The sequence below is a fragment of the Hemibagrus wyckioides genome, linkage group LG05 (assembly GCF_019097595.1).
Source record: "Hemibagrus wyckioides isolate EC202008001 linkage group LG05, SWU_Hwy_1.0, whole genome shotgun sequence".
In the NCBI taxonomy this organism is placed as follows: Eukaryota; Metazoa; Chordata; class Actinopteri; order Siluriformes; family Bagridae; genus Hemibagrus; species Hemibagrus wyckioides.
The window spans coordinates 26,051,759-26,077,635 of record NC_080714.1 but is presented as its reverse complement, the minus strand read 5'-3'; the positions used below and the strand labels follow the sequence as shown (position 1 = coordinate 26,077,635).

Sequence of the window (25,877 nt, the reverse complement as noted above, 5' to 3'; positions counted from 1 at the left end):
TTTTTAATTTTATGATTAATTATATAATAAACAGAAGCCATTTTCAAAACGGACGAATTGTCTTGACATCTATTACAGAGTACCACAAAAAAAGTTAATTAACATAAATAAAGCATATATAATTCATTGCTAGAAAGTAGCACAGGCTATTTTTTCAATGATTTTTAGATATTTTAAAGTTATATTTTCTTTACTCTTTTTTTTAATCCTAGGTAGAAATGACATGAATTAAATGAAACAAAAAAACACACACACACACATTTACCTAATATATTAACTTCTGCAAGTGTAGTTGATCTTGTACGGCATGTTTGCTGTCTGATTTTTTGCTTCTTTTTGTTTGCAGGGCTAATGTGGCTAACACGTACGTCTGAAAGTCTAGGGTTAGCATCACTGATAAACTGGATGCAGTTTAAGATTAACGAAAATTTTGAGAGAAAAAGCTAAAGAATCAAACATCAGACCAGACAGCAATATATCTTGCCTCATTGCTGATCTAATACGTTGTGTTTAATTGGGCTCGCTAATCCTTTAAAGCTTCTCCAACATACAGATCCATATAGGTCGGTGAAGTATAGCTAGCTAGCTAGTCTGTGACTTTAAGACAATGTTTCAGGGGTAGAAATCACAAGACACCGTTACTAAAGCACAGAGTTCTTGAGGTTTTTTAGCTTATTCCACTGGTCAATTAAACAAATTTACCTAAATACGTGAAAAAACAACAAATAAACCTGTGTATAAAAGCTTGAATCAAAAATTTTTTGAGTAACATTGTGCAGGAATAAAAATCCCCATGGTTCTAATAAACTATAATATTTGAACAGCTGGATTATGCTGATCTTCTCATATCTTAAATTTCTATTAAATCATTTCTCACAGCACACAATTACCCTCAGTACGTATTTCATCGCTGTATCACTATCACTACCATGTGATTAACTTATTATACACGTTTTTGCTTTTCATTTCAGCCCCCTGGAGAGCAGTAAAGCAAGACTGCTGGATGGAAGTGAACTTTACTCGTGCGCTAACGCTAGTCCACCTCAGGAATGTCTTTCAGTGACGACTCTCATGTTTCATTGTCGGAGAAGATCTTTCAGCCGGTGAGAACAACTGGGTTCTTCCTTGACAGCGTGTGTGTGTATGTGTGTGTGTGAGATGATGATGATGATGTAGGCTCTCCAGTCCTCACACCTGTCTCTCCATTTGTCCATTTTGTCACTTCAACATACCAGAACTTCCCCCACACACACACACAGTCAGCTCTAATACAGTCAAAGCGCGCTCCCTGTCCTCTCTCTGACATGTAGAGCAGGGACAAAGCGATCGAAGAGACATGTCCTTCTTCTCTTTGCTCTCTTCTGTGATTTTGGCAGACAGAGATCTGAATCTGCAGCTATTCACATCTGGCTCAACCACTCGATTGCTGGTATGGTAATATGGGAAAAGCAAAGGATCTTAATAAATGTTAACTTTTGCTGTTGATCTTAATAAAGAATTTTTATTTATTTATTTGTCTCTTTGCTGTTACATTTTATGTATAGGAATTGATTAAAATAGTGACAGTAATAATAATATCTGTATCTGTGTATTATGATGGATAATATCATACTACGATACTTGGGGGGTTTTCTATCATACACAATATTTATCATAATACATAAAGTCCCTAATTTGTTTTTAAATATGGTTATAATTTCTCTACAAAACGTCTACAAAAATTAATTGTTATATTTTTTATTACATGTAAATTAATTATTATAAATTTAATGTATTATTATTATTATTATTATTATTATTATTATTATTAATCTGAAAATTATTGGGGTTTTTTTACATTTTACAACTGTGGCTAATCATTCATGATAACCGCAACATATTAATAAAGTGGATTGCGTCTCATTTATCACAATGTTGATTTTATTGTTCATTTGCCCAGACCTCGGGTCAATTATAAACGAACACTTAATGTATCTCCGACATGTGAATTCTTCTAGAATATTTCCACTGAGCATCGACAGACACCTTACATACTGACTGCGTCAACATATGTCACATTATATTCTTAAAACATCTTTTCTTTGGAAAATGTCAAATCGTTATATAAACGTGGTAAACACCCAAACAAAACCGGGGACGCTGGAGAATTCGGCATGGTTTTGGGATTATTTTGGTAACAACACTGCCCTCTTGTGGTTGAATCTCAAACTACCAAAACTGACCGGGTGTTGAGACTTACAGACAATGAAGATGACCTTTTACTTTCTAATACTCTCAGTGTGAAGCATGAAAACTCTCTCTCTCTCTCTCTCTCTCTCACACACACACACACACACACTTGCACTACACTGAATAGTAAACATCACATTCACTCTGCATTCCCACCTTACCTTCATTCCCATTTCAAACACACACAAGCTCAAAAACACTCTAGGGTACCTTTCACTCTTCCTTTGATGACTCCCATGCGGCATCGCAGTGAAAAGAACACCCTCCTCTTCCCTTTCCCTCCTCCACCCGATCCCTTCTTCACCGAGCTGACGGAGGAGGGAACTCCATCGGGAAATCGTTTGGGGTTGATGCTGCAACTCAGCCGCCACATCTCAACTCAGAAGCTACTGCACGTACAACTGGGCATCTCTTCTCCTCGCACACATTCTTGTCTCCTCTCCTCCTTTGCTTTTTCTCATCTCACAGTCAGAAGATACACAGGGGATGCCACTTTATTTATTGTCACGTCGTCACTTGATGGGAAAAAATGATCTATGTCAAGTCCACAAGACAAAGATGCTGGTGGGGCTGTGTTTCTCAGCCTGCTTGTGTGTGTGTGTTTGTGCGTGTGTGTGTGTGTGTTTGTGTTTCTGTGAGAACATTTCTGGCCTGTAGAGTAGAAAGCAGATGGAGAACAGCTTCTCTCTGCGGAGATCCAGTCTGGCTGAACCACAGGAGCGATTCTCTCCTCAGAACACGGCTCACAGCTGACTTCATCTATTAAACATTAGGAGAACCTGCACTATAGAAGAACTTACTATATTAGTAATGATATTACTATAGAATAATCTGCTGTGTCGGTATCAGCACTGCTAGTGCAAATATGATCATATTTAGTCAGCTGACTGATTTCCTGTGTAATGAATTAAACCATTAGGAGGAGTGCTCAGTCTTTTAAAGCCTACACTAATATACTGCATACTGTAACAGTTGTGTCATTACCACAGGCAGGAATTTCAACACGTTTCATCACATGCACTGAGAAAAAAACAGAACAGAAAAGTCATTTCCTTGAACCTCACTAACACCGATCAGGCATAACATTATGGCCACCTGCCTAATATTGTGTTGGTCCCACTTTTGCTGCCAAAACACCCCTGACCCATCGGTGCATGGACTCCACTAGATCCCTGTGCTGTGATATCTGGCACCAAGATGTTAGCAGCAGATCCTTTAAGTCTTGTAAGGTGTGAGGTGGAGCCTCCATGGGCCATACCTAGCAACTTACAGGCCTTAAAGGATACCTACAGGACTTACAGGATACTTTTGATAGATACTGACCACTGCAGACCAGGAACACGCAACAAGAGCTGCAGTTTTCATTACATCACAACTTGGCCCTTTGTCAAACTCGCTCAAATCCTTATCCTCCCATTTTCCCTGCTTCTAACACATCAACTTTTTAATAGATGGCATTACATTTGGTGAATAGCCAAGTGACTGTGAATCATAAGATCTACCCATTATTGCACAACTTCAAGTTCCCAGCACTTATCTATGCAAATAAGATCTGTGGCTTTGCATTTGTTGACTTGTGTCTAAAAATAAAAGGACAGCGTGTGTGTTTGAAGGAAGTCATTTTAATTTCAATACCGTTTTCAAAAATGGACACTGTCGCCAAGCAAGTTTTAAAGAAATCCAAAAGTAGATTTACGGTTAGATCTCTAATGAACACGCTGTAGAAGACAGTGGTGAAGAAAACTCTTAACACCCCTAATCCCCGCATGATGAGGAAACCTTGAGATGATACACACTCAAAAAAAATACCTATTATCTCTCCATATGACACTGTGATTATGAATCATTAGTATTCAGGTCAAGAAGAGTAAAGACAAACAGCGCTGAGTGTGTCATAAGAATGTAAGTCCTATGATGAGCTCAGGACAGTTTGTGTAAGAGTATATGGCTGAAAATAGGAAGTGGGAGCTGTTCTGTTTTTGTACCCCTTCCATCAAGTTCATATAAAGTCTCGGCTCCTAACTCAGCTTATTTCTTGCCAGGGATGTTTAATACTTGGGTTCTTGTAATGTATGTATTGTATATTAACCTTACTAAAATTGATGGAATGCATGTATTCTTTAATTACTTAAGCACATTTCCAAAGAAAAAAATATCATCGCCATCCTTTTATATTTACAATTTGGAAATATTTGTTAGAAATCTCAAAGGGCTTTTCTCTTGTCCAGCCAGTGTGCTATACATCAGGCATAAGGGCCTTGCTCAAGAGGCCAACTGTGGCAGTTTGGTGATACTGGTATGTGAACTCACAACCCAAGCCCAACATCTACACCGATCAGGCATAACATTATGACCACCTGCCTAATATTGTGTTGCTGCCAAAACAGCCCTGACCTGTCGAGACATGGATCCATGGAGGCCCCACCTCGCAACTTACAAGACTTAAAGGGCTTAAAGGATACTTTTGATAAATACTGACCACCACAAACCGGAAACACCCCACAAGAGCTCCAGTTTTGGAGATGCTCCGGCCCTTGTCAATCTCTCTCAAATCCTTACGCTTGCCCATTTTTCCTACTTCTAACACGTCAACTTTGAGGACTTGCTGCCTAATGTATCCCACCCACTAACAGGTGCCATGATGAGGAGATTATCAGTGTTATTCACTTGTCATAATGTTACGCCTGATCGGTTTAAGACTAATATTGATTCCAGTATTTAATATAAGGACAGGCAGAGGGTCAGATTCAAAGGCAGATTAAATGAGGCTTTCAAGCAAAATAGCTTCATTGATTTAAAACAAAAAAATTCATCTTTTGACAATTCTGAATACATTCTAACAATTTGTCACGTCTCAAGCAAGTCAGCGTCCAAAACTCCCTGAAACACTGTGTAAATAATGAATAATGTCCTTTATAATCTTTACTTTATTGTAGTTGAGCAGATGTATGTACGCTAAATATTATTATATAGCTTTCATTAAATTAGAAACCTCAAGCTAGTGTCCGTCAGTCAATGAGAGAACAGGACTGTCCAGTGGAAATATTTCTGCGTGTTGTAGAATAAATTTACAGACACCTATAGCAGGACCACAGATATCACTGACCACGTGGCCTGAAGACACAAATAATCTATTCTACTCCTTCCATTAACTCGACGTAATAAAACAATACGCTATTGTCCTCAGTGTAGGACACAACCCCGAGAGCTATGGCGAATGAGGGAAGGAAATTTGCTCATAATGAACTTATTGTGCAGAGAAATCACTCACTGGTTATTGAATATAGATGCTTCCTGGTGAAAACAACAAGTCTGTGTGTTAATAAGAGAGGTTATGCAAGACCTTTGTCTCGTGTATATCTGGAATTAAGAGAAAAATATGACTGGTTGTAAATAAATCGACCATTTAAAGCATTTTTGTTTTTAAATATAAATGCAAAACAGATCACGTGGCCCCAGGTCGCACGTGCACAAAAGGAATGGGAGGATCGTAAAGAAAGAAAAAAAATAGTATATTATTAGTTAAATATTCCTGTATAATAAGGTGAAAATAATCCAGATTTATCGTAGACTTTAATCTAATTAGATGTCATTTGTAGCCTCTAGGGCTTTCATTTCAGCCTGCACATCCGTCCACACACAAGAAGTGAAAGTGATACTAAAATGTAGTGTTTAGTTAAGATAATAAAGCACATGAATCACAAAAACAACATCTACACATTTTCAGCTATATCAGAAAAAAACTGAGGCATATTTTAATTTGGAAAAAATAAAATAAAATAATAAAAAGATAAACCAAACGCATTTTATAAGTCTGTTATTCCAGCATTTTCTTTGATATGCAAATATATTCAAAAACTCGCTCGCTGATTGGATATCATCGTTTTCCCTTTACAGAAAATACAGATCATGTTTTATTCTCATACACTTGATATAAAGCGTGAATACTTTTTAGAAATCGAGAATATATATATATTGTGCATATATTTTGCATATTTCATCGTAACTCTGAGGATGTTCATTTGATGCTCTGTTCTGATTGGTGGATGAGTCACATCTGGGTCACATGAGATAGAGGGAAGTAATCAGGACTTTCACCCAGCAAACTTCACTGCACCAGAGGTTTATAAGCACTTTTCAGCCTGAAGATATGGATCGGAGACCGGTTTATAAGTAAGATCGCTTCCTTGATGCACTTCTTGTTCTTGGTAGGATGTACATGTGACGTTTTAAAAAGTGATTTATTTGTATTATTATTGTGTTGTTTTTTTTAAAGTGATTATGGAACCATACAGGGCATAGACAACCCTGGGTACATCAGTTCCGCACCATCAGCACCAGGTATTGAAACATTTCCTAAGATAAACATATTAAACTATCCCTAGACCTTCCCTTTTATCCAACATGGAGGACGCGTAGTTTTTTCGGTTGTCAGCTTAACCCTTACAGAGGCGGAGTGTTTATGCGCCATTTCCGTTTCACCTTTGCAACATTTGTGACTTTTCCGATGTGATGTGACTCGTGATCAGTTGCTCAAAAGTTGAACTCTTTATGCGCAACTGTTTAACGGAAAGAAGCTCACATCCGGCAAGTTCTGGATCACGCACCAATAGAATCGGAGGATTGCTGTTGCGTCATTGAAAAATTGACACCCTAGCGACGACCATTTAAGTTTCTCCACAGTAATTCGCGCTGCTCTTCACTTCCATCACTTATCTGTCCGAATTTCCGAGACTTTGTTTCAGGTTTTGAGGGTAAGTGATCGGATTATGATGCAGTTTACTTTCTGTTTATTTCCGTTACAAAGCGTTACGTTTAGGCTGTTGCTGTAAACAAAAGGGGGAGGAACTGTGAGTATATAATAGGGATATCCACAGAAGAGGAAATGGACCCTCGGGTATAATTTTACATACAGCTAAGTCATGAGTGTGCGTGCGTGCATGTGTGTGTGTGTGTGTGAGAGAGAGAGAGAGAGCGCATGACTTTTAGACATAAAATAACCTCAGAAACTTCAACAGTAAACAGAAAATAAGCAACTTTTGACGTAAGCTTCCCCCCTCTCTTATTATATCCATAGGCACCTTAAACAACATGCTGTCTCGTACAACTGCGAGTTTTTAGTATACGAATGCGAGTTTTTATGATGTTCCTCCGTTTTTCTTGGCTTTAAGACTCGCCCTTCTAGTCATGTATAACAGGTTTGGTGTGATTGTTTTTTTCAGCCATGTCTGGCGCCCCCGCAGTTCCCACAGCGCCCCCTACTGGATTTTACGACACAGTGCCGGGATATGAGGGGACATTGGCCGGCGGAGGTGAAAACTGTTTATTTAAACAATAAATAAATATGTAGAGGAGAGAGGGAGAGAGAGTCACAAATATTACGTTATATATATATATATATATATATATATATATATATATATATATATATATATATCCTTTTGCAGTAACTGTAAAGAAATACAAGTCAAACTGTATTTAAAGTGTAACATGATTCCCATTGTGTGAGTGAATGAGAGAGTGTGTGTGCCCTGCGATGGGTTGTATCCTGCCTTGATGCCCGATGATGCCTAAGATAGGCACAGGCTCCCCGTGACCCGAGTATAGATCGGATAAGCGGTACAGACAATGAAATGAAATGATTCCCCTGGACAGCTTTATCATTATCACGTCTAACTGTCATGAGGTTCAAGTTGACATTATTTTTAATCCTACCCATCAAACAAGCTCTCTAAATCTATAACATAACACTACCTAAGGCAACTTTCTTATCAGAAAGTCTGGAAAGTTTAGAAATTGTGACTGATGAATTGGTTTTCAAACCTTTTATCTTTAATCTGATCGGTGGTGCCATTACTTTAAGTCACTGCCGTGTACTAATTGCGCAGGTTTTTGAGATCTTGTGAAAATAAAACACAGAATGTTTGTTATCTTTTGCTAATGACATTAATAACTTGTAATAATTAGTATGTTTTCAGAGGAATGTAGAGTAAATAAATCACAAATTCTGAGTGTGAATTTATAGTTAATAATACACAATTTGATTAAATAAACTTAATTCGGATGAAATCAAATATGATTTCCAAGTCAATAAAATTCAGATGAGTATATTTTATTTTTAGAAACATTTACAGGTTTATGTTAAGGTGCTGTATCACTAAAGCATTAAATAGTTAAATAATCACGCAAAAAGAATCATTAAATATGTTTGTTTCTATTGAGACTATGACTATAATCTAATAATATATATTATTAATATAATGGATTGTATATGGAGTTTACATGACATCAGGTTTGTCTTTATCTTTATTTCTGTATTATTTATATAATTTTTTCTGCCTCTTTTACAGTAAAGATCAACTCTATGGTGTTGTGTTGATAGTCTAATGTTTTTCTCACTCCATCTTTGTCTCTCTCTGGGTTTTTGCAGGAGGGTTTCTTCCTCCTCCGATGCCCTCAGCGCCTCTGCCCGCGGCGGACAACCTGCCTGCTCAGACCAACTGGAAGTAAGAACCTTCTCACCTTCTCATTACTGTAGAATCCTTTGAGAATAAAAGTGGCAGATAATGCTCTTTAGGGTGAGACCATGGTAGAATATTTTTGATTTCTGGATCTTTAATCATTTTTGTTCATGGTGTACATTTCCACTATTCATAAAGGATGCTTTGCTACCATTAAGTGATGATTATGATTCTTCTTCTACTTCTTCTTCTTCTTCTTCTTCTTCTTCTTATTATTATTATTATTATTATTATTACATTTAATAAGTTAGTATTTAACATTAATATAAAATTTAAAAAAATAGAAAAAATATATTTTTAAATAATAATATAATTAAATAATTTTAATAATAATTTTTTTAGAATTTGTTAAATATATTTTATATTTTAAATGTAATATATGATTTTATGTACATATAATGTTATTTATTTATTTTTAAATCTAACATTGTTTTATATTTTTATTTTCTTCATATTCTTTTCCCGTTCCTACCTGTATAGTGAATTTATTATTTTTTTTTTTTTTGTGAATCTATTCTTAGTCTGTTTGTATTATTTTATTTTGATTCTATTTTTTACTTCTATTTCTGTGGCATGGGCTGTTAAAAAGGTCATTTGTAAAAGTGTCCAGAAAATCATTTTAAATTACTGCCAGTAAGCACCTCAACTCTTTTTTTTTGTTTCCTTAAAAACGATGATTTATGAATTTTGTTGAGGCAGAATAGAGAACGGAAAAGAATCGAATGTGAAAATTATCACCACATTTATTGTACCAGCAGTGAAAAAGGAATTATCTCAAAAGTGACTTTATGGGGGATATAAAGAAAAAGGTTTCTCATATCTTTGCTCTAAATCTTCAGCCAGACGTATTGAATTGTTTGTTTAGTGAGGTGTGTTTGCCAAGTGCTCATCTTTCAAAGTAAACCTCAATATACCTTGTACTTACTCATATTCTTCTATTCTCTGTATCAGACATCATGGACGTGTAGCAGCAGTTGACCAGAAACGTTGTTGGTCTTGTACTGACATGTTCTTTACGAGTTTAAGAAACTGAGGCTCATACCAGCAAAGCACTATACACTGTCCACTTTATTAGGCACCCCTGCACATTCCTGCAGTTAATTAAATCAGCCAATCATGTGGCAGCAGCACAATGGGGTTAAAAATCATACAGATGCAGGTCAAGAGGTTCAGGTTTGACTGGTTTGCATATTTCAGAAACTGCTGATCTCTTTGGAATTTCACACCCAATAGACCGTAGAGTTTCTACAGAATGGTGCAAAAAAAAATTTGTGGGCTGAAACGGCTTAATGAAGAGAATGGACTGATTAGTTCGATATTCCAGGAAGGATATAGTAAGTCAAACAATCGCACTTTACATTTATGGTGAGCAGAAAAGCATCTCGGCAAGCACAAACCTTGTGGTGCAGTGGATGGGCTACAACAGCAGAAGACCATATTGGGTTCAGCTGATTAGACAACTGTAGGCGTACAGGTGTACCGAATAAAGTGGACATTGATCATTAGTCCCGAATACCAAACAGCTTTTCTGTTATATGCATTGTTCGTTAGGGCATAACATACATAATGTACAATACACTGGGTGTACGGTCACTTCTATTAAACTGTTCAACTTACACTTTAGCAAAAACAATACTCACAGTAGCCGTGGATGAGAACAGCAAAAATTTCTATTGCGAAAAGTCAGCAATCAACCCGAGATCAATTCAAGATGTCCCAGAATGATCTGAATTAATTCCCTCATATATATACTATTTCACGATAGGAAAAAATTTTCCATTATGTTCAGGATTCAGCTTTTTAATTTCCCATTGTTTCTGTTTTTCTCGATTTTAGATTCCCATTAGAGTCAGTTTTAGGCCTCTTGCTTTTCTAATAAATAAATAATTCCCAATCACTAAATAATTCCCAATAAATAAATAATTCCCACACCTAGGTCACAAAATGCCTAATGTCACAAACTGAACATGAGTTCCTAATCTATTCTGTTATGCTAATAAAGTGTTTCAGAATTTGAATTAAAAAGGAAAATAAATTATCATGATTTTTATCAGCTTTAAACCTGGACTTTTAGTTATAATAATAATAATAATAATAATAATAATAATAAATTTTAAAAATACAAAAATAATAAATCTCATAAATCATAAATTATTTAAATATAATGTTAACAATTAAAAGTGTATTTCTTGTCATTTTTGGCAATAATCACCGCTGCTCTCGGTTTAGACTCTTAAAAATGAATTTAGAATTTTTTAAACCCTTTTTGTTAATGCCACAAAGAGATAAAAAAGTGTTTTTAAACTATAAACGCTGGTGTGTGTTGTGTGTGTTGTGATTGAGACAGAGAGCTTGATGGTAGAAAATGATGGAGTATGTATGTAATGGAGTGTATATATAGTTGGTTTCCGCAGCACTGAGGAGTCTGTTACATACTGGAACATACTGGAGTCTTGACAAGTCATGATTAATGAGTGACGCACACAAACACACACACACATACACACACACGCGCGCACACACACACACACACACTCCTTTTTACAAACTGCATGGCTTTGACACACCTTCCGCAGTGTTTCATCTTCTCATTCAACCAGCGAATTGTTGTCTGTTGTCAAAGAAACAGCATTTTTTCTCCCACCACTCGTTACACAGCTTAAAGGTTAAATAGATAAACTGATAAAACTCCTTGTTATTTCTTGTCTAGTCTACATAGGCAACCATGTTTTACACATAACGTTTACTGCACAGAGGACACGTCCTTATCCTGAGTGGTTTGAAGAAGTGGTCATGCTAGTTGTGCAGATCAGGAGCTCACGTGTCAATTTTTTACATTCTTGCATGATTCATTTCTTTTCCGCTGTGATTTTTAGATGATTCTTTTCACATGTGACTTGTATGTATAATTAATGTGAATTTTTTTCCAGGATTCCTGAATGATTCATTTTTCATATGCGATTCTTACACCTGATTCATTTCTTTTAATATCTGATTTTTAGATGATTCTTTTCACTTGAGTGAATTATGTGAATTTTCTTCAGGATTCTTGCATGGTTCATTTCTTTTTACATGTGATTCATGCACATGATGCGTTTATCTTCACGTGTGATCCGTGTGCATGATTCATTTCTTTTCACGTGTGATTTTTACACATGATTCATTTATTTTCACGTGTGATTCTCACACGAGTCATTTCTTTTCACATGTGATTCTTACACTTGATTCATTTATTTTGATGAGTGATTCCTGCTCATTCATCTTTAGGGTCACTGTGCTACTCATCAGGAGCCAGTCTCTGTAACACTAGGGCACAGGACGATTCGTACACATGATTCATTTATCTTCATTTTCCAATGAAAACTAATTTTAAGGAATTTCATTTACGCATTTTAAATAGTATTTTATTACTCATGCCACTCACATAGCGTTATACGAGGGCAAACCGACAGAGGTATTCGGGCAGGATTGCTATCCACTTTCACCTACATGAGCTCACAGACACCCAGGATTGGTTAGTGTCACTGTGATGGACAGAGTAGGCCCCTCCCCTGTGGAAGGCTGTAACATCACTGGGATCTGAACTCTTGTAATCTCCAGATGATCTTCTGAGCACTTTCCTGCTGTACCACTCATGAAACCCACATTTTGACCATTAACTTGATCAGAATGCTGAAAGTTTATATCTATCTTCATACACTGTTGTTATTATTAGTTTATTTGACCACTGTTGTTGTCTGTTCTTGGTTTCCAGTATAACCTCCATCTCAGAGGAAGCCGCACGTGAGGCCTTCATGGGCTACGCGTCCAGTAAATGTTGTTACAGCACTGCGCCGGTCCGAGAAGGGGTCATCACCAACTTGGAGCCTTTCAACACCTACAGGGTGAGGGCACAAAAAGCATTTCCCAGAATGCAGTTTTATTACAGAATTTCGTAGAAAATGTTAGAAACGATTTTTAACAATGGTTTCACAAAATGTAGGTAAAGTATCCTTTTAACCAGGGTTTATCAAGGGTCATAGTTTGTTTAAAAAGCTATGATTAAGCAACATGTGGCAGTTATGGTGATTTATTTAATTCTCGCTTTATTTTCATCCTGGTCCTTTCTCATAGTATCGCTTGGAGACCTTCGCTGAGACGAGATCCACTGAATGGAGTCATGAGCCATACACAGGTAAAAAAAAAACAAAAAAATTCACCAGGTTTTTGGTGACAGTGCAGTTTGCCCTAGCTGACACATCTCACTGCTGTTAAACCATGAGGTCACAAGATATTTGTGTTGCAGTCAGTACAGTAAGACTGATACCTACTGATAACAGATTATCTGTTCATTCTTTTATGTGAAAGTTGTAAAGAAATACAGGAGTGTAGCTGTTTTTCCCCTAAAAATGCCCAGCTGAAACACAAGAAACTGTATTCTGCCCTCTTCCGCATACATGAGCTCATAGATGTCCACAATTAGCTAGTGTCACTCTGGGTGCGAGAGTATGCTCCTCCCACTTAGAGAATATTGATCCATCATCAGAACTTAAACTCTCTTCTTAGTGGCATGTGTTATTATTTAGACTTTAACTCTAAGCTTTCTCGAAGCTTTATTTTAAAGCTGAAATTCTTCAATCATGTCTTGGCTGGTGGATGACATTTAGAAATGAGATACTAGTAATGTATCTTATCCTTATAATTGAACTGAATTGAATTAAATTCAGATATGTACTGTAATGAACATCGTCAACAGTGTTTCATCACTCTGCCTTAAACAGCGATACAGAATCTTGTGTGTGTGTGTGTGATGTGTTCCAGGCCAGCCTGTGGATGCGTTTATCCAGCCTGCTCCAGCTCCGTGGGCGATCACGGCCCAAACACCCACTTTCTTCCAGGATCAAACTCAGAACATCAGAGTGCCATATACTTCCTCAGTCAAGGTAAAGAAATCAGAAAACTTCAACTTTCAGCTTTTCAGTTACTAGAACAAAACATGCTCCTGATCTGCTGCTGTCCCAAACTCATCAGAGAGTCCTACCACTGTCCCAGACCCAGAACTCTGCATTGTGGGAATGTGTGATTCACGTCATTCCATTAATTACGCATCTCATGCACTTGCAGTGTTTGAACACCAGAGGGCATAATCTGCACAATTCATACAGTTCACATATAGCATGCTCATGTATTTTTTAAAGACCTTTAGTACATTTTGTTTAAAGTAATAAATCTCTGTTTGTAGCTCTTTTGGGCTTATTTAGAGATCTCATATATTAGAGACCTACCACTGTCCGAAACTCCTCATTAGAGACCTTCCACTGTCCCAAACCCATCATCATGTAGTAACACTGTCCCAACTCCTCCTGAAGACCTACCACTCTCCCAAGCCCATCATTAGAGATCTTCCTTTGTCCCAAACTCATCACAAAGACCTACCACTGTCCCAAACTCCTCATAGAAACCTACCACTGCCCCAAACGCCTCACAGAGACCCATTATACCCACCTGTTGACCTGATGATTTTATATTTGAGTTTATTACTGCTGTGCATGTGATATAAATATATTTATGATTCTCCAGAGCTGTCATACCTGTATGGGAATGGGCAAAATGCCATGCAAGGACTGTGCAGGCTCTGGAAATGTGAGTTTCAAAAGTTACTCCAGGGTACAGGATATATTAATCCACTGTGGACGGATTAATTAATTAATCCACTGTATGGAATTGTGATCTCTTTTCAGAAACTCTGCTGGGTGTGTAACGGGAGCGGGTTTCGCCATGGAACCGATCGCTGCACGCACTGTAACGGCCGCGGAAGAGAAAAGTAAGCTACGGTTATTATAGTTCTACAGATGTTCGCAGAACGAGGGAGGGAACGATGTTGTGTTTTAACCGCTGTGTGTGTGTGTGTGTGTGTGTGTGCATACAGCTGTACCCGGTGCCATGGAAATGGCTCCCGTGATTGTGAAACATGTCGAGGGAAGAGGCAGCTCCTCATCTTTATCACACTCAAGATCCAGTGGTGAGATCGCCTGCTTTCAAGAAATTTTAAATAGATTGGACCTGCATCCCTAAAGAGAGTGAGACGGCATGTACAATATGATGATTGTACAAGCTTATGTAATGGTTTTTATCACATCAGAGTATCTTTTAAACTTTACATTGCCAAAAAGGATTTAAAAAAAGATCCTATAATCAGGTTTAAGTATGTTCTGGTTTAAATATACTGGAAATGGATGTCAAATAATAAATCTCTGCCTTCTGGTGCTCATAGGTTATATGTTTATAGAAATATATACATTCAGGATGTAAATTTATCCCAACTGAGCAAATCAGGGGCAACATCAGTGATATGAGGAAGAAACCTCGAAAGAAACCATCCTCATCCTCAAAAAAGTGCAGTTGTTTAACCAGGAAATTTATTCAAGGTGAGGCCGTCCTCAGCAGCAGCCAGTGCTTTCCAAAATTATTTGACGTTTTATTATGACGGTAGAATGTCACACCTACTGTTTCCACCACCTTCAGGACTTTTTGTCTGTAAATCATGACTGCATGTGGTTTTAATGGCATAGCTGCTAATCCCAGATAAATTCTTCTTATAACAGCAGTCCCATGCTTCTGAAGTGTCTAATGATAACGATTATAACAAACTGTGAGTGAAGTCTGGCCATGTCTTGTTCTTCTCAGGAATACTTATAAAGACGATTATGTGGTGGAGCAGTTGAGCGGGCTGAATTCGGAGAATCTTAACAAGGTCACGGGCAGGGCAATGTTCACAGACTCCCAGTACATGGTAATGATACACACGCACCCACACACACACACATATATATAAGTCTATGTCCATAAACGTCCCTTCTCATTCATTCCTTCACATGGTTAAGAGACTGGATCAAACAGATTGTGGTTTGTGTGTGTGTGTGTGTGTGTGTGTGTGTGTGTGTGTGTGTGTGTTGCAGCTTTACCCGGTGAGGGGTTTTCCCAGCGCTTCACTGAGCCAAGCGTCTGAACGTTTAATACGAGAACATCAATCCAAATATTTCCAGACTTCTCGTATTCTGCAGCAGGTACGAATACTATTTACAATCAATGTTACTAGCACATTAACTTCACTATAATATCAGATTTCATGCTCGAATTAGAGAAACAGGGAGCTGGTAAAGTTCAACACACACTAATCATACCCCTTAATTGAAATTCATTTCATTTGCATAGCTCTTAAAACAGTGGTCATGGTCACATGACTGATTTGAGTCCTGAATCTTTCCTACTGCAGCGTCACACCATCGAGCTGATCCCCATCACCCGGGTGAACTACGCTTGGAAAGGGAAGACCCACAGTTACTTTGTGTTTGGGAACGAGAACTCGGTGCACACTGACAGCTACCCGGCCACATGCTGCTGCTCGGTTATGTGATCCCATAATTCAGCAGCCAGAACACCAGATGATAAAATTCTAATCAATTTATAACCTGATATAGTCTACAGTGTGTATGTAATCAACAATCAGACACAAATTTTCAGCAGATTTCACAAACGACACATCACAGCAAGCTAACTGCCAGCAATTAGGCTAATCAGCTAGTTAGTGTCTCCTAGTTGGCTGTCGTATTCTTTACAGTCAGTTCTTTGCTCAGGTATCATCTGTTCCATTCCTGGTCGACTTGTTCTGATTTGTTTCCACATAATGACAGTATTAGGACAGGAAGAAATATGAAATATTTACTTGATCCTAGGGTTTCACAATCTGTTTATATAAACCATACAGAACTCGCATTGCCATTACTAACCAATGGCACTGTTTTTCTTAATTTGTTCATCAGGATTGTGATAGATTGGCTTATACACACACACACACACACCAAATAGGGCAAGCATGGGAAACATTTAATCATCACATCGAACATTAATCTGATCATCATCATCATGGATTTCGAATATTATTTGCACGCATTTAAGTCGTCATGACAACCGGCAACACTAGAAAAAAGGGCTGAAAACGATTGTATGGTTCTAAATGATGCCTACTTTATTTCTGTTCATTGTGGCTTATTAGCTATTACTAGTCGTGTTTATAAGCGGTAGTTATTAATGTGTCATATAGAATTCAGAGCATATGCGCAAGTCTATAGACTCTTAACCAGCTTACTGATTTGTAATATTTGCTCTCTGTCTACTCGTTAGGGTCAAGACATGATGAAGGAGAGCAGTGGAAGGTTAAAAGTCCTGTTCAGGATGGAACAGTGATGATGTGGGGTTTTAGTGATGTTGGGATTTAAAGGGCAGCTTTCCAGTCAGCAGGCAAAATGTTTTATTTCTCCTGTCAACCCTTCGTTTCGTTTGTTTTGTCTGTAACCGATGGCATTAACGTGACCACTCAATGTTTGTCATCTGCCTGTCCAAAAAAAAAGTCACACACACTAATATTTCATTGGACCACCTTTAGTGCCACTAGGCATGATGGGGGAATCACTTCATCCTCCTCATTTCTTACCCTGATCACTCTGAAACAGGGTAAATCTGAACTCGTCAGACCACATGACCTTCTTCCATTGCTCCAGAGTCCAATCTTTATGCTCCCTAGCAAATTGAAGCCTTTTTTCCCCGATTAGCCTCTTCTTAAGACTACTCAGGTGTTTAGTCCCAATCCCTTGAGTTCCCTTCGCATTGTATGTGTGTTAATGCTCTTACTTTCGCTATTAAACATAACCGTGGGTTCTACTGGGTTTTTTTTTTTTACGATTTGATTTCACCAAACGTTTAACACGATCACGATCATTAAGTGATCACGATCACGATTTTTTTCCGACCACATTTCTGACACAAAGATGATGCTTCCTCACTATACTTCCAGTTTTTTAAGAATGCATTGGACCGATCTTAACCCAATTTTAGACGTTTCAGCAATCTCCTTAGATGTTTCCTTTGCTTAATGCATGCCAATAATTTGACCCTTCTGAAACAGATTAACATCTTTTCCATGACCACAGGATGTGTCTTCCGACATGGTTGTTTAAGAAATGAGAAGCTACTCCTTGCATCATCTATCCATCCATTTTCTATACCCGCTTTATTCCTGATCAGGGTCATGGGGATCTGCTGGAGCCTATCCCAGCACACACATTGGGAGAAAGGCAGGGGTACACCCTGGACAGGTCAGCAGTCCATCACAGGGCCACATATAGACAGACAACCACACACACTCACACTCACTCCTATGGGCAATTTAGAATTGCCAATCAACCTAATGTACATGTTTTTGGACTGTGGGAGGAAACCGGAGTACCCGGAGTAAACCCACGCAGACACGGGGAGAACATGCAAACTCCACACAGAAAGGCCCCTGTCTGTTCGAACCCGGGATTCAAACCCAGGACCTCTCCTTGCATCAGTTAGGGATAAATAACTTGTTGCCAGCTGAAACACAATCATCCATGCAGTAATTATCCAGTGGGAGGCTCTTACCTATTTGCTTAGTTAAATCCAGGTGGTGACTTTATTTTTTGGACGCCCAGTGTATGTTCGCCGCTGCTAAATTCTCGTTTTTTTCTCTATTCTCTATTCTCTATTTTTTGTTTTTTTTCCACATAAAGCTGTTTTTGAAATCTGTGATTGTTGTAGTGAATTTTTTCAGAAAGGAGATATAGCACTTAAGGAAGGAGTCTCCAGTGTCGCAGTTGGAGGGAAAGCTGGAAGAGAGCCTTTTGAAATAAAAAAGATGAGTTATGTTTAAATGACAAACTGCATTTTTTTAAAATCTTATCTTGTTTATTATATCTGTGGGAAAATTGCAACAAAGAAATTTCCAGGTAATGACCACTTCACTGAGTATTTTCATTTTACAAACTGACTGATATCTTGTATTCTCTTATTTTTCAATGCATGTAGTCGTGGAAATCTTTTCCTGTCACGTACCACTGAACATGATTGACATTTATATTGCTGTTTTTTTGTACTTTTAATAAACATGCCAGTTTGTAGGCTCTCACTTCTGCCTCTGTTTCTTTTCCTTTAAAGATTTCAAAGTCCAGAAAGTTTCCTAATATCCAGTGTGTCAGGCCACAGAGGCTCCATTTTGCTCATAAATTGTTCCTCGGGGTAAAGGATTGATGAAATCTGTAGCACACGATGAGACAAGATATAACTTTTAAGGTCCAGAGTGGTCAATAGAGCGGTGGGTTTGGGTCATATGTCCGGACGGAGAGACAGACAGATAGATGGATAGATAGATTAATTCATTGATTTATTGATAGGTAGGTCGGTAGATAGATGGATGGATGGACTGATTGGTTGATTGATTGACATAGATAGATAGATAGATAGATAGATAGATAGATAGATAGATAGATAGATAGATGGATGGCTGGATTGATAAATAGATAGATAGATGGATGGATGGATTGATAAATAGATAGGTAGATGGATGGATGGATTGATAAATAGATAGGTAGATGGATGGATGGATTGATAAATAGATAGGTAGATGGATGGATAGATAGATAGGTAGATGGATTGATTCATAGGTGGATGGATGGATAGATAGATAGATAGATAGATAGATAGTGTTCGATATTATTTGATACAGTACAAAAAAAATCTCCATACCCTAGTCATTTGGTTCACCACTCTGGAAGGAGGAGCTTGATCAGGTTTGACTCCGCCCACAGTCAGTTTGGTATGATGAAGGGAATCCTACAAAAATAAATAAAAATTAATTGTTGTACTTTTGTAAATTAAACTGAATGATATATGGTTCATGATTTTTGCCTAAAAGTGAAACAGACGCAGACATTTTGGGGGACAAGCAAACACCAACACACACTAACACACACACAATATTTATAATCATTTATATTCATGTTTATTAAGTGATAAAGAGCTTTCACATTTGTGCATCCTTATATCTGATCAAACACTATAGATATATAAATATGGACGCTAAAATTAAAAAATATTCTTATTTGATATTTGATTTATATTCAATAAAAACTCATTTTCTTCCCAAAGATGTTCACATTTATTTTGAATTCCATGATTATTTGATCATTATTTTAGTTTTAACCCTTTATGATTAGTGATTATGATTACTTCTTCTTTTATAAGTACTTGGTTGCAGAAGGCACACTGAAATTGTTTGCTTAGAAAAGTGATCACTTTCAAGCAGAAATAATGAATGTGCTGAACACCGGAAGAGACAATGATGTAGCTTCCCCTGAGGAGGCAGGATTACAGAAATGATTCAATGAATCAATCAACGAATCAATTAGCTTGCAATGCTTTTCTGCTGCATGATTAACCGGAACCATGAAATGTTTTATCCAAATCAATTTGCTTCCGATTTCTACCTAAATAAGGTTAAATTACTATAATATTATTACTTTTATATTATTTATTATTATTTATATCATTATTTATTACACATTACATTATATTATTATTTATTAAATTATATTATTTCATGTGTTAAACTGACGGTGTAAATTTATTATGCAAGTACATTTCACACATTTGTGCTTTGATAAAATCGTTCACAATGACTCTCGCATCTCGCTTTTCATCTCTGTCTCCTCCAAGTTACACGTCTGTCTCTTGCAAACCACATTCACGCGTTTATCCTCTCTCTCTCTCTCTCTCTCTCTCTCTCTCATGTACTCTCTGTCCTCTCGCCTTTTTCCCAGGAGTGCTTTCTCATCCCTTTTTATTCAGACACAGGCTCCTCCCCTTCTTCCTTTCTTTCTCTCTCTCTCTCTCTCTCTCTCTCTCCCTCTCCCTTGCCCTCTCCCTCCCTCACTCTTGTTCACTTCACTCTCTCCCCCTCCCTCCATCTGGATCACTCCATCTGTGGTCCGGAGCTCAGTGGCGGCGTATCTCTCTGTCGTAAGGGGCAGCTTCATTCTCTCCTGCAGGATGTCGGGCCCTCGCACCAGCTCGGTACTTCTCCTCTTCTGCATGGCTTTCCTCCAGAGTCCGCTGCTGGAGGCCAAGGTAACACATGTAACAGACATCCTCACACACTTATTTCCCATGATAAGCAAGGGCATTCTATATGTCCACAATCTGTGTGTTGTATGTAGCATTTACTTTAGGTCCTCATAGTCATTCCTAATGGTTATTATTTGCTTAATATACAATACTACAGAATTCTCTTACTGATATTTGCAATGGCTGCACATTGTCCATGCTCTTTTTTTTATCAGTGTTGTAAAAATGCCACTAAAAAGAGCACATGCACATAAAATGAACGAGCTCCAAGCATTCTTATTATTAATAATAATAATAATAATAATGATGATGTTGGTGATGATGTTGCATCCATGTGACCATCTGGTCGACGGCGTCCGTTCATGCTGGGTGGATATTTGACTTGCGAGGTGAAGTAAACGCATCCACGTTCATCACCAGGCAACACAGCCGTGTCGCCTCATAAAGTCTGGAAAGATCTCTGATGCTCAAGCTGCTTTGTTTCCAGCAAACACAAAGGCACTCTGGTTATTAAAGCACATGAGCCTAAATTTAGACGCTATTACAGTGAAGGTTAAATATCAAGCCCCTGAGGGGAATAATGATTAACAGGTATGTTTGTTTTTCTCGAAAAACAAATTGTTTTATGGATGCTAGGTATCTCAGAGCGGGGAATAACAAACATAATTTCGTCTTCATCGATGCCTGATAGATAAGAGTGTTGATTTATGCCGCTCTGCTTAATAGCCTTGAGCGTAAGCACTGGAAGGGAAACGACTTTAGGATTATTTCATGCGTTTACAGTTAAAATCTACAGGTTAGATGGCTTGAAATTAAAAACAACATAGGTGGATTTATGAGGATTATGCTTCCTATTATCTCGCATATGTCTGCGACCCAGCCCAGGTCAAGGATGGCGCAAGATTAATTTTATTCCCTGGTAAATAATTGTAATTTAATTCAAAATGCTCATCAATTGAATGATGATAGTGTCTGTGCATCAGATATGTCTACATTTTGCTCTGTTAGATCTGTGTAATGATATGAGAAATATTTATCTATATTTCATATCGCACAATTAACCGATCAGCCAATCAGGTGGCAGGTCAGGAATGTGGAAAAATGTCATCTTGCTGATGGACTGTTTTGAGAATTTGCAGGCAGAAAAATGCCCTGCTGATGCCAGAGGTCAGAAGAGAAATGTCTAGAGTGGTTACATCTGACAGAATGTAGCTCGAATAAACACTCCCAAATGTGCAAATGTGGGGCGCAGAATAGCATCTCAGAACACGTGACATGTTTAACATAGATGCAGAATACTGGGCAAAAACAGGAATCTGAGGCTACAGTGGGCAGAGAATCAATAAAAACTGGACAGATATATAGTGAAGATTGATAAAATCTTGGTTGGTCTGATGAATCTTGATTTATGCAGATGTTAGGATCAGAATTTGGCCTGAATCCATGGATCTAGCCTGAAGCTGGTGGAGGTGGAGTAATGATGTGGGGATTCCTTGGCACACAATGGGGCCATTAATAAAAATTGAATTGTGTTGATGCTGACCAAAATGTGTCCATCTTATAATCCAGCATGATCAGAAAGGTCAGAAAGTAACCTCAGACTGGTTCCATGAACATTCTAGAGCACCTTTAAGGTGTGGTAGAGTAGGAGATTCGCTGCATGCAAGTGCAGCTCCTCTGCAATAATGCAACACGGGTTACCCCAGAACTGACGCTGGGAGCAAAGTACACGCTTACTAGGGTATTCCTAATAAATTGGACAGTGAGCATATATATGGTATTTGATCATCTAGTATGGGAAACGTATGCTATTTTACTACATCCATTCTTCCATGTGACTCATATATTAAGTAAAATAATGAAAAAGCCAGGAACGAGGTACATGTGCGGAGGATACATAAACGAGTAGAATGCCCCGGAGCTGCTGTACCATCTAATTAGCTACAAACATACCGTTGTGAGCCGAGGAGCTGTGCTGTCATGGAAACAGCTTTCAGCAGACACACACACACACACACGCTGATGAATGCAGTGAGGTAATAGAGCGCATATAATTATACTCCTTCCATTCTGTCTTAATCTTCCTCCATGGAAACGACTGGCTGACCTTTTTAGGCTTTAATAATAATAATAGTAATATTAATAATAATAAACATTCAACATATGTCATTACTGTTAATTACTTAATTGCATCCAATTATCTTTTCCATACTACAGAAATATCACAGCATAAATCTGAGCAGTTAAATCTGATACAATCCACAGCTTTAGATCAGTATTAAGTCTATACACTATTCAGGATCATCTCAATTCATCTCCACTGAAGAGCTACAGGGAGGAAAAGTCATTATAGTGTGTCCTTAATTTCACGTCAGCTTCGTAACCCTTATAGAAAGCCGCTACACGATGATGGAACATTCTAGAAGAACAGGATTCAGAAGTAGTATAAAGAACTAATCATCATCTTTGTGACCCTGTGAAGGATAAGCTGGATGGATGGAAGGATGGATAGAAGGATGGAAAAATGGATAGATGGATGGATGGATGGATGGATGGACAGAAGAATGGAAGGATGGATAGATAGATGGAAGGATGGATGGATAGAAGGATGGATAGATGGATGGAAGGATAGATAGAAGGATGGATGGATAGATAGAAGGATGGATGGATAGATAGAAGGATGGATAGATGGATAGAAGGATGGATAAATGGATGGATGGATGGATGGATGGGTGGATGGATGGACAGAAGGCTGGAAGGATAGATAGATAGATAGATAGATAGATAGATAGATAGATAGATAGATAGATAGATAGATAGATAGATAGATAGAAGGATGGATGGATGGATGGAAGGACAGATAGAAGGATGGATGAATGGACAGAAGGATGGGTAGAAGGATGGATAGATGGATGGAAGGACAGATAGAAGGATGGATGAATGGACAGAAGGATGGATAGAAGGATGGATAGATGGAGGGAAGGATGGATGGATGTATGGATGGAAGGATGGATAGAAGGATGGAAGAATAGACAGAAGGATGGATGGAAGGATGGATAGATGGATGGAACGATGGAGAGAAGGATGGATGGATGGATGGATGGACGGATGGATGGAAGAATGGATAGAAGGATGGATAGAAGGACAGACGGATGGACGGATTGTTGGATACTCTTGTTTTGTGTAAATCTGAGCTGATGCCATTTCAATGCAATTTTCCTCAGTAAGTGAACAATAACAGATGGTGATTTCAGTAATAATTCTTACCATTTCTCAATGTTACTGATGATCCAGATGGTGTTTTTGGTTATAACTTGTTCAAATGGTTTGGTTTCATTCCAAATGTGTTAAACAAATGACTCAGACTAAGAGGAGATACAGTGTGTGTGTGTGTGTGTGTGTGTGTGTGTGTGTGTGTGTGTGTGTGTAATAAGTTGCTCACTCGTTTCTGTAAAGAGATAATATAGAGAACATAGCATGGTTACTCTGTGGAGAGGAGAGAGAGAGAGAGAGAGAGAGAGAGAGAGAGAGAAAGAGAGAGAGAGAGAGACAGAAAGAAAGATAGAAAGGAAGGAAGGAAGGAAGGATAGATAGATATTTTGTGTTTATATTATTATATATTTATATTTTGAGTGTACTTTGTGTGTGTGTAATGTGAGTGTATTTTGTGTGTATTTTATGTGTATGTAATGTGTGTGTGTAATGTGTGAGTGTATTTTGTGTGTGTAGTGTGTGTTTTTGTGAGTATATTTTGTGTGTGTAGTGTGTGTGTTTTTGTGAGTGTATTTTGTGTGTGTAGTGTGTGTTTTTGTGAGTATATTTTGTGTGTGTAGTGTGTGTGTTTTTGTGAGTGTATTTTGTGTGTGTAGTGTGTGTGTTTTTGTGAGTATATTTTGTGTGTGTAGTGTGTGTGTTTTTGTGAGTGTATTTTGTGTGTGTAGTGTGTGTGTTTTTGTGAGTATATTTTGTGTGTGTAGTGTGTGTGTTTTTGTGAGTGTATTTTGTGTGTGTAGTGTGTGTGTTTTTGTGAGTGTATTTTGTGTGTGTAGTGTGTGTGTTTTTGTGAGTATATTTTGTGTGTGTAGTGTGTGTGTTTTTGTGAGTATATTTTGTGTGTGTAGTGTGTGTGTTTTTGTGAGTGTATTTTGTGTGTGTAGTGTGTGTGTTTTTGTGAGTGTATTTTGTGTGTGTAGTGTGTGTGTTTTTGTGAGTGTATTTTGTGTGTGTAGTGTGTGTGTTTTGTGAGTATATTTTGTGTGTGTAGTGTGTGTGTTTTTGTGAGTATATTTTGTGTGTGTAGTGTGTGTGTTTTTGTGAGTATATTTTGTGTGTGTAGTGTGTGTGTTTTTGTGAGTGTATTTTGTGTGTGTAGTGTGTGTTTTTGTGAGTATATTTTGTGTGTGTAGTGTGTGTGTTTTTGTGAGTGTATTTTGTGTGTGTAGTGTGTGTGTTTTTGTGAGTGTATTTTGTGTGTGTAGTGTGTGTGTTTTTGTGAGTATATTTTGTGTGTGTAGTGTGTGTGTTTTTGTGAGTGTATTTTGTGTGTGTAGTGTGTGTGTTTTTGTGAGTGTATTTTGTGTGTGTAGTGTGTGTGTTTTTGTGAGTATATTTTGTGTGTGTAGTGTGTGTGTTTTTGTGAGTGTATTTTGTGTGTGTAGTGTGTGTTTTTGTGAGTATATTTTGTGTGTGTAGTGTGTGTGTTTTTGTGAGTGTATTTTGTGTGTGTAGTGTGTGTGTTTTTGTGAGTATATTTTGTGTGTGTAGTGTGTGTTTTTGTGAGTATATTTTGTGTGTGTAGTGTGTGTTTTTGTGAGTGTATTTTGTGTGTGTAGTGTGTGTGTTTTTGTGAGTGTATTTTGTGTGTGTAGTGTGTGTGTTTTTGTGAGTATATTTTGTGTGTGTAGTGTGTGTGTTTTTGTGAGTGTATTTTGTGTGTGTAGTGTGTGTGTTTTTGTGAGTATATTTTGTGTGTGTAGTGTGTGTGTTTTTGTGAGTATATTTTGTGTGTGTAGTGTGTGTGTTTTTGTGAGTGTATTTTGTGTGTGTAGTGTGTGTGTTTTTGTGAGTATATTTTGTGTGTGTAGTGTGTGTTTTTGTGAGTGTATTTTGTGTGTGTAGTGTGTGTGTTTTTGTGAGTATATTTTGTGTGTGTAGTGTGTGTGTTTT

The 25,877-nt window shown here is 37.8% G+C and overlaps 3 protein-coding genes across 6 annotated transcripts in view; 2 read left to right on the top strand and 1 right to left on the bottom strand.

Annotated features, from left to right (window-relative positions):
• grip2a (glutamate receptor interacting protein 2a) overlaps window positions 1-2,808 on the bottom strand; it is a 37,088-nt gene extending 34,280 nt beyond the window's left edge. For 2 of the 3 annotated variants that reach the window (XM_058388845.1, XM_058388847.1), the window contains exon 1: window positions 2,440-2,808. In XM_058388845.1, the coding sequence (XP_058244828.1) occupies window positions 2,440-2,602 (163 nt within the window). In that variant the 5' untranslated portion in view covers window positions 2,603-2,808. The remainder of the gene's footprint in view (window positions 1-2,439) is intronic. The other variant, XM_058388844.1, reaches the window with a different exon arrangement.
• A 3,476-nt stretch (window positions 2,809-6,284) lies between these two features.
• On the top strand, window positions 6,285-18,717 carry ssuh2rs1 (ssu-2 homolog, related sequence 1). 2 transcript variants are annotated; one of them, XM_058389876.1, is made up of 13 exons: window positions 6,285-6,402; window positions 6,506-6,570; window positions 7,452-7,541; window positions 8,660-8,735; window positions 12,505-12,634; window positions 12,864-12,924; window positions 13,551-13,672; window positions 14,310-14,372; window positions 14,471-14,553; window positions 14,659-14,751; window positions 15,417-15,522; window positions 15,689-15,796; window positions 16,006-18,717. In XM_058389876.1, the coding sequence occupies exons 1-13, from the start codon at window positions 6,380-6,382 to the stop codon at window positions 16,144-16,146; spliced, it is 1,161 nt and encodes a 386-aa protein (XP_058245859.1). In that variant the 5' UTR covers window positions 6,285-6,379; the 3' UTR covers window positions 16,147-18,717. The 2 variants fall into 2 exon arrangements, with proteins under 2 accessions (XP_058245859.1, XP_058245860.1); XM_058389877.1 differs by lacking the exons at window positions 6,285-6,402; window positions 6,506-6,570 and adding an exon at window positions 6,792-6,983.
• A 1,816-nt stretch (window positions 18,718-20,533) lies between these two features.
• Window positions 20,534-25,877, top strand: part of pcsk1nl (proprotein convertase subtilisin/kexin type 1 inhibitor, like) — an 18,460-nt gene continuing 13,116 nt past the window's right edge. The window contains exon 1 of the mRNA XM_058389645.1: window positions 20,534-20,714. Within this exon, the coding sequence (XP_058245628.1) occupies window positions 20,637-20,714 (78 nt within the window). The 5' untranslated portion in view covers window positions 20,534-20,636. The remainder of the gene's footprint in view (window positions 20,715-25,877) is intronic.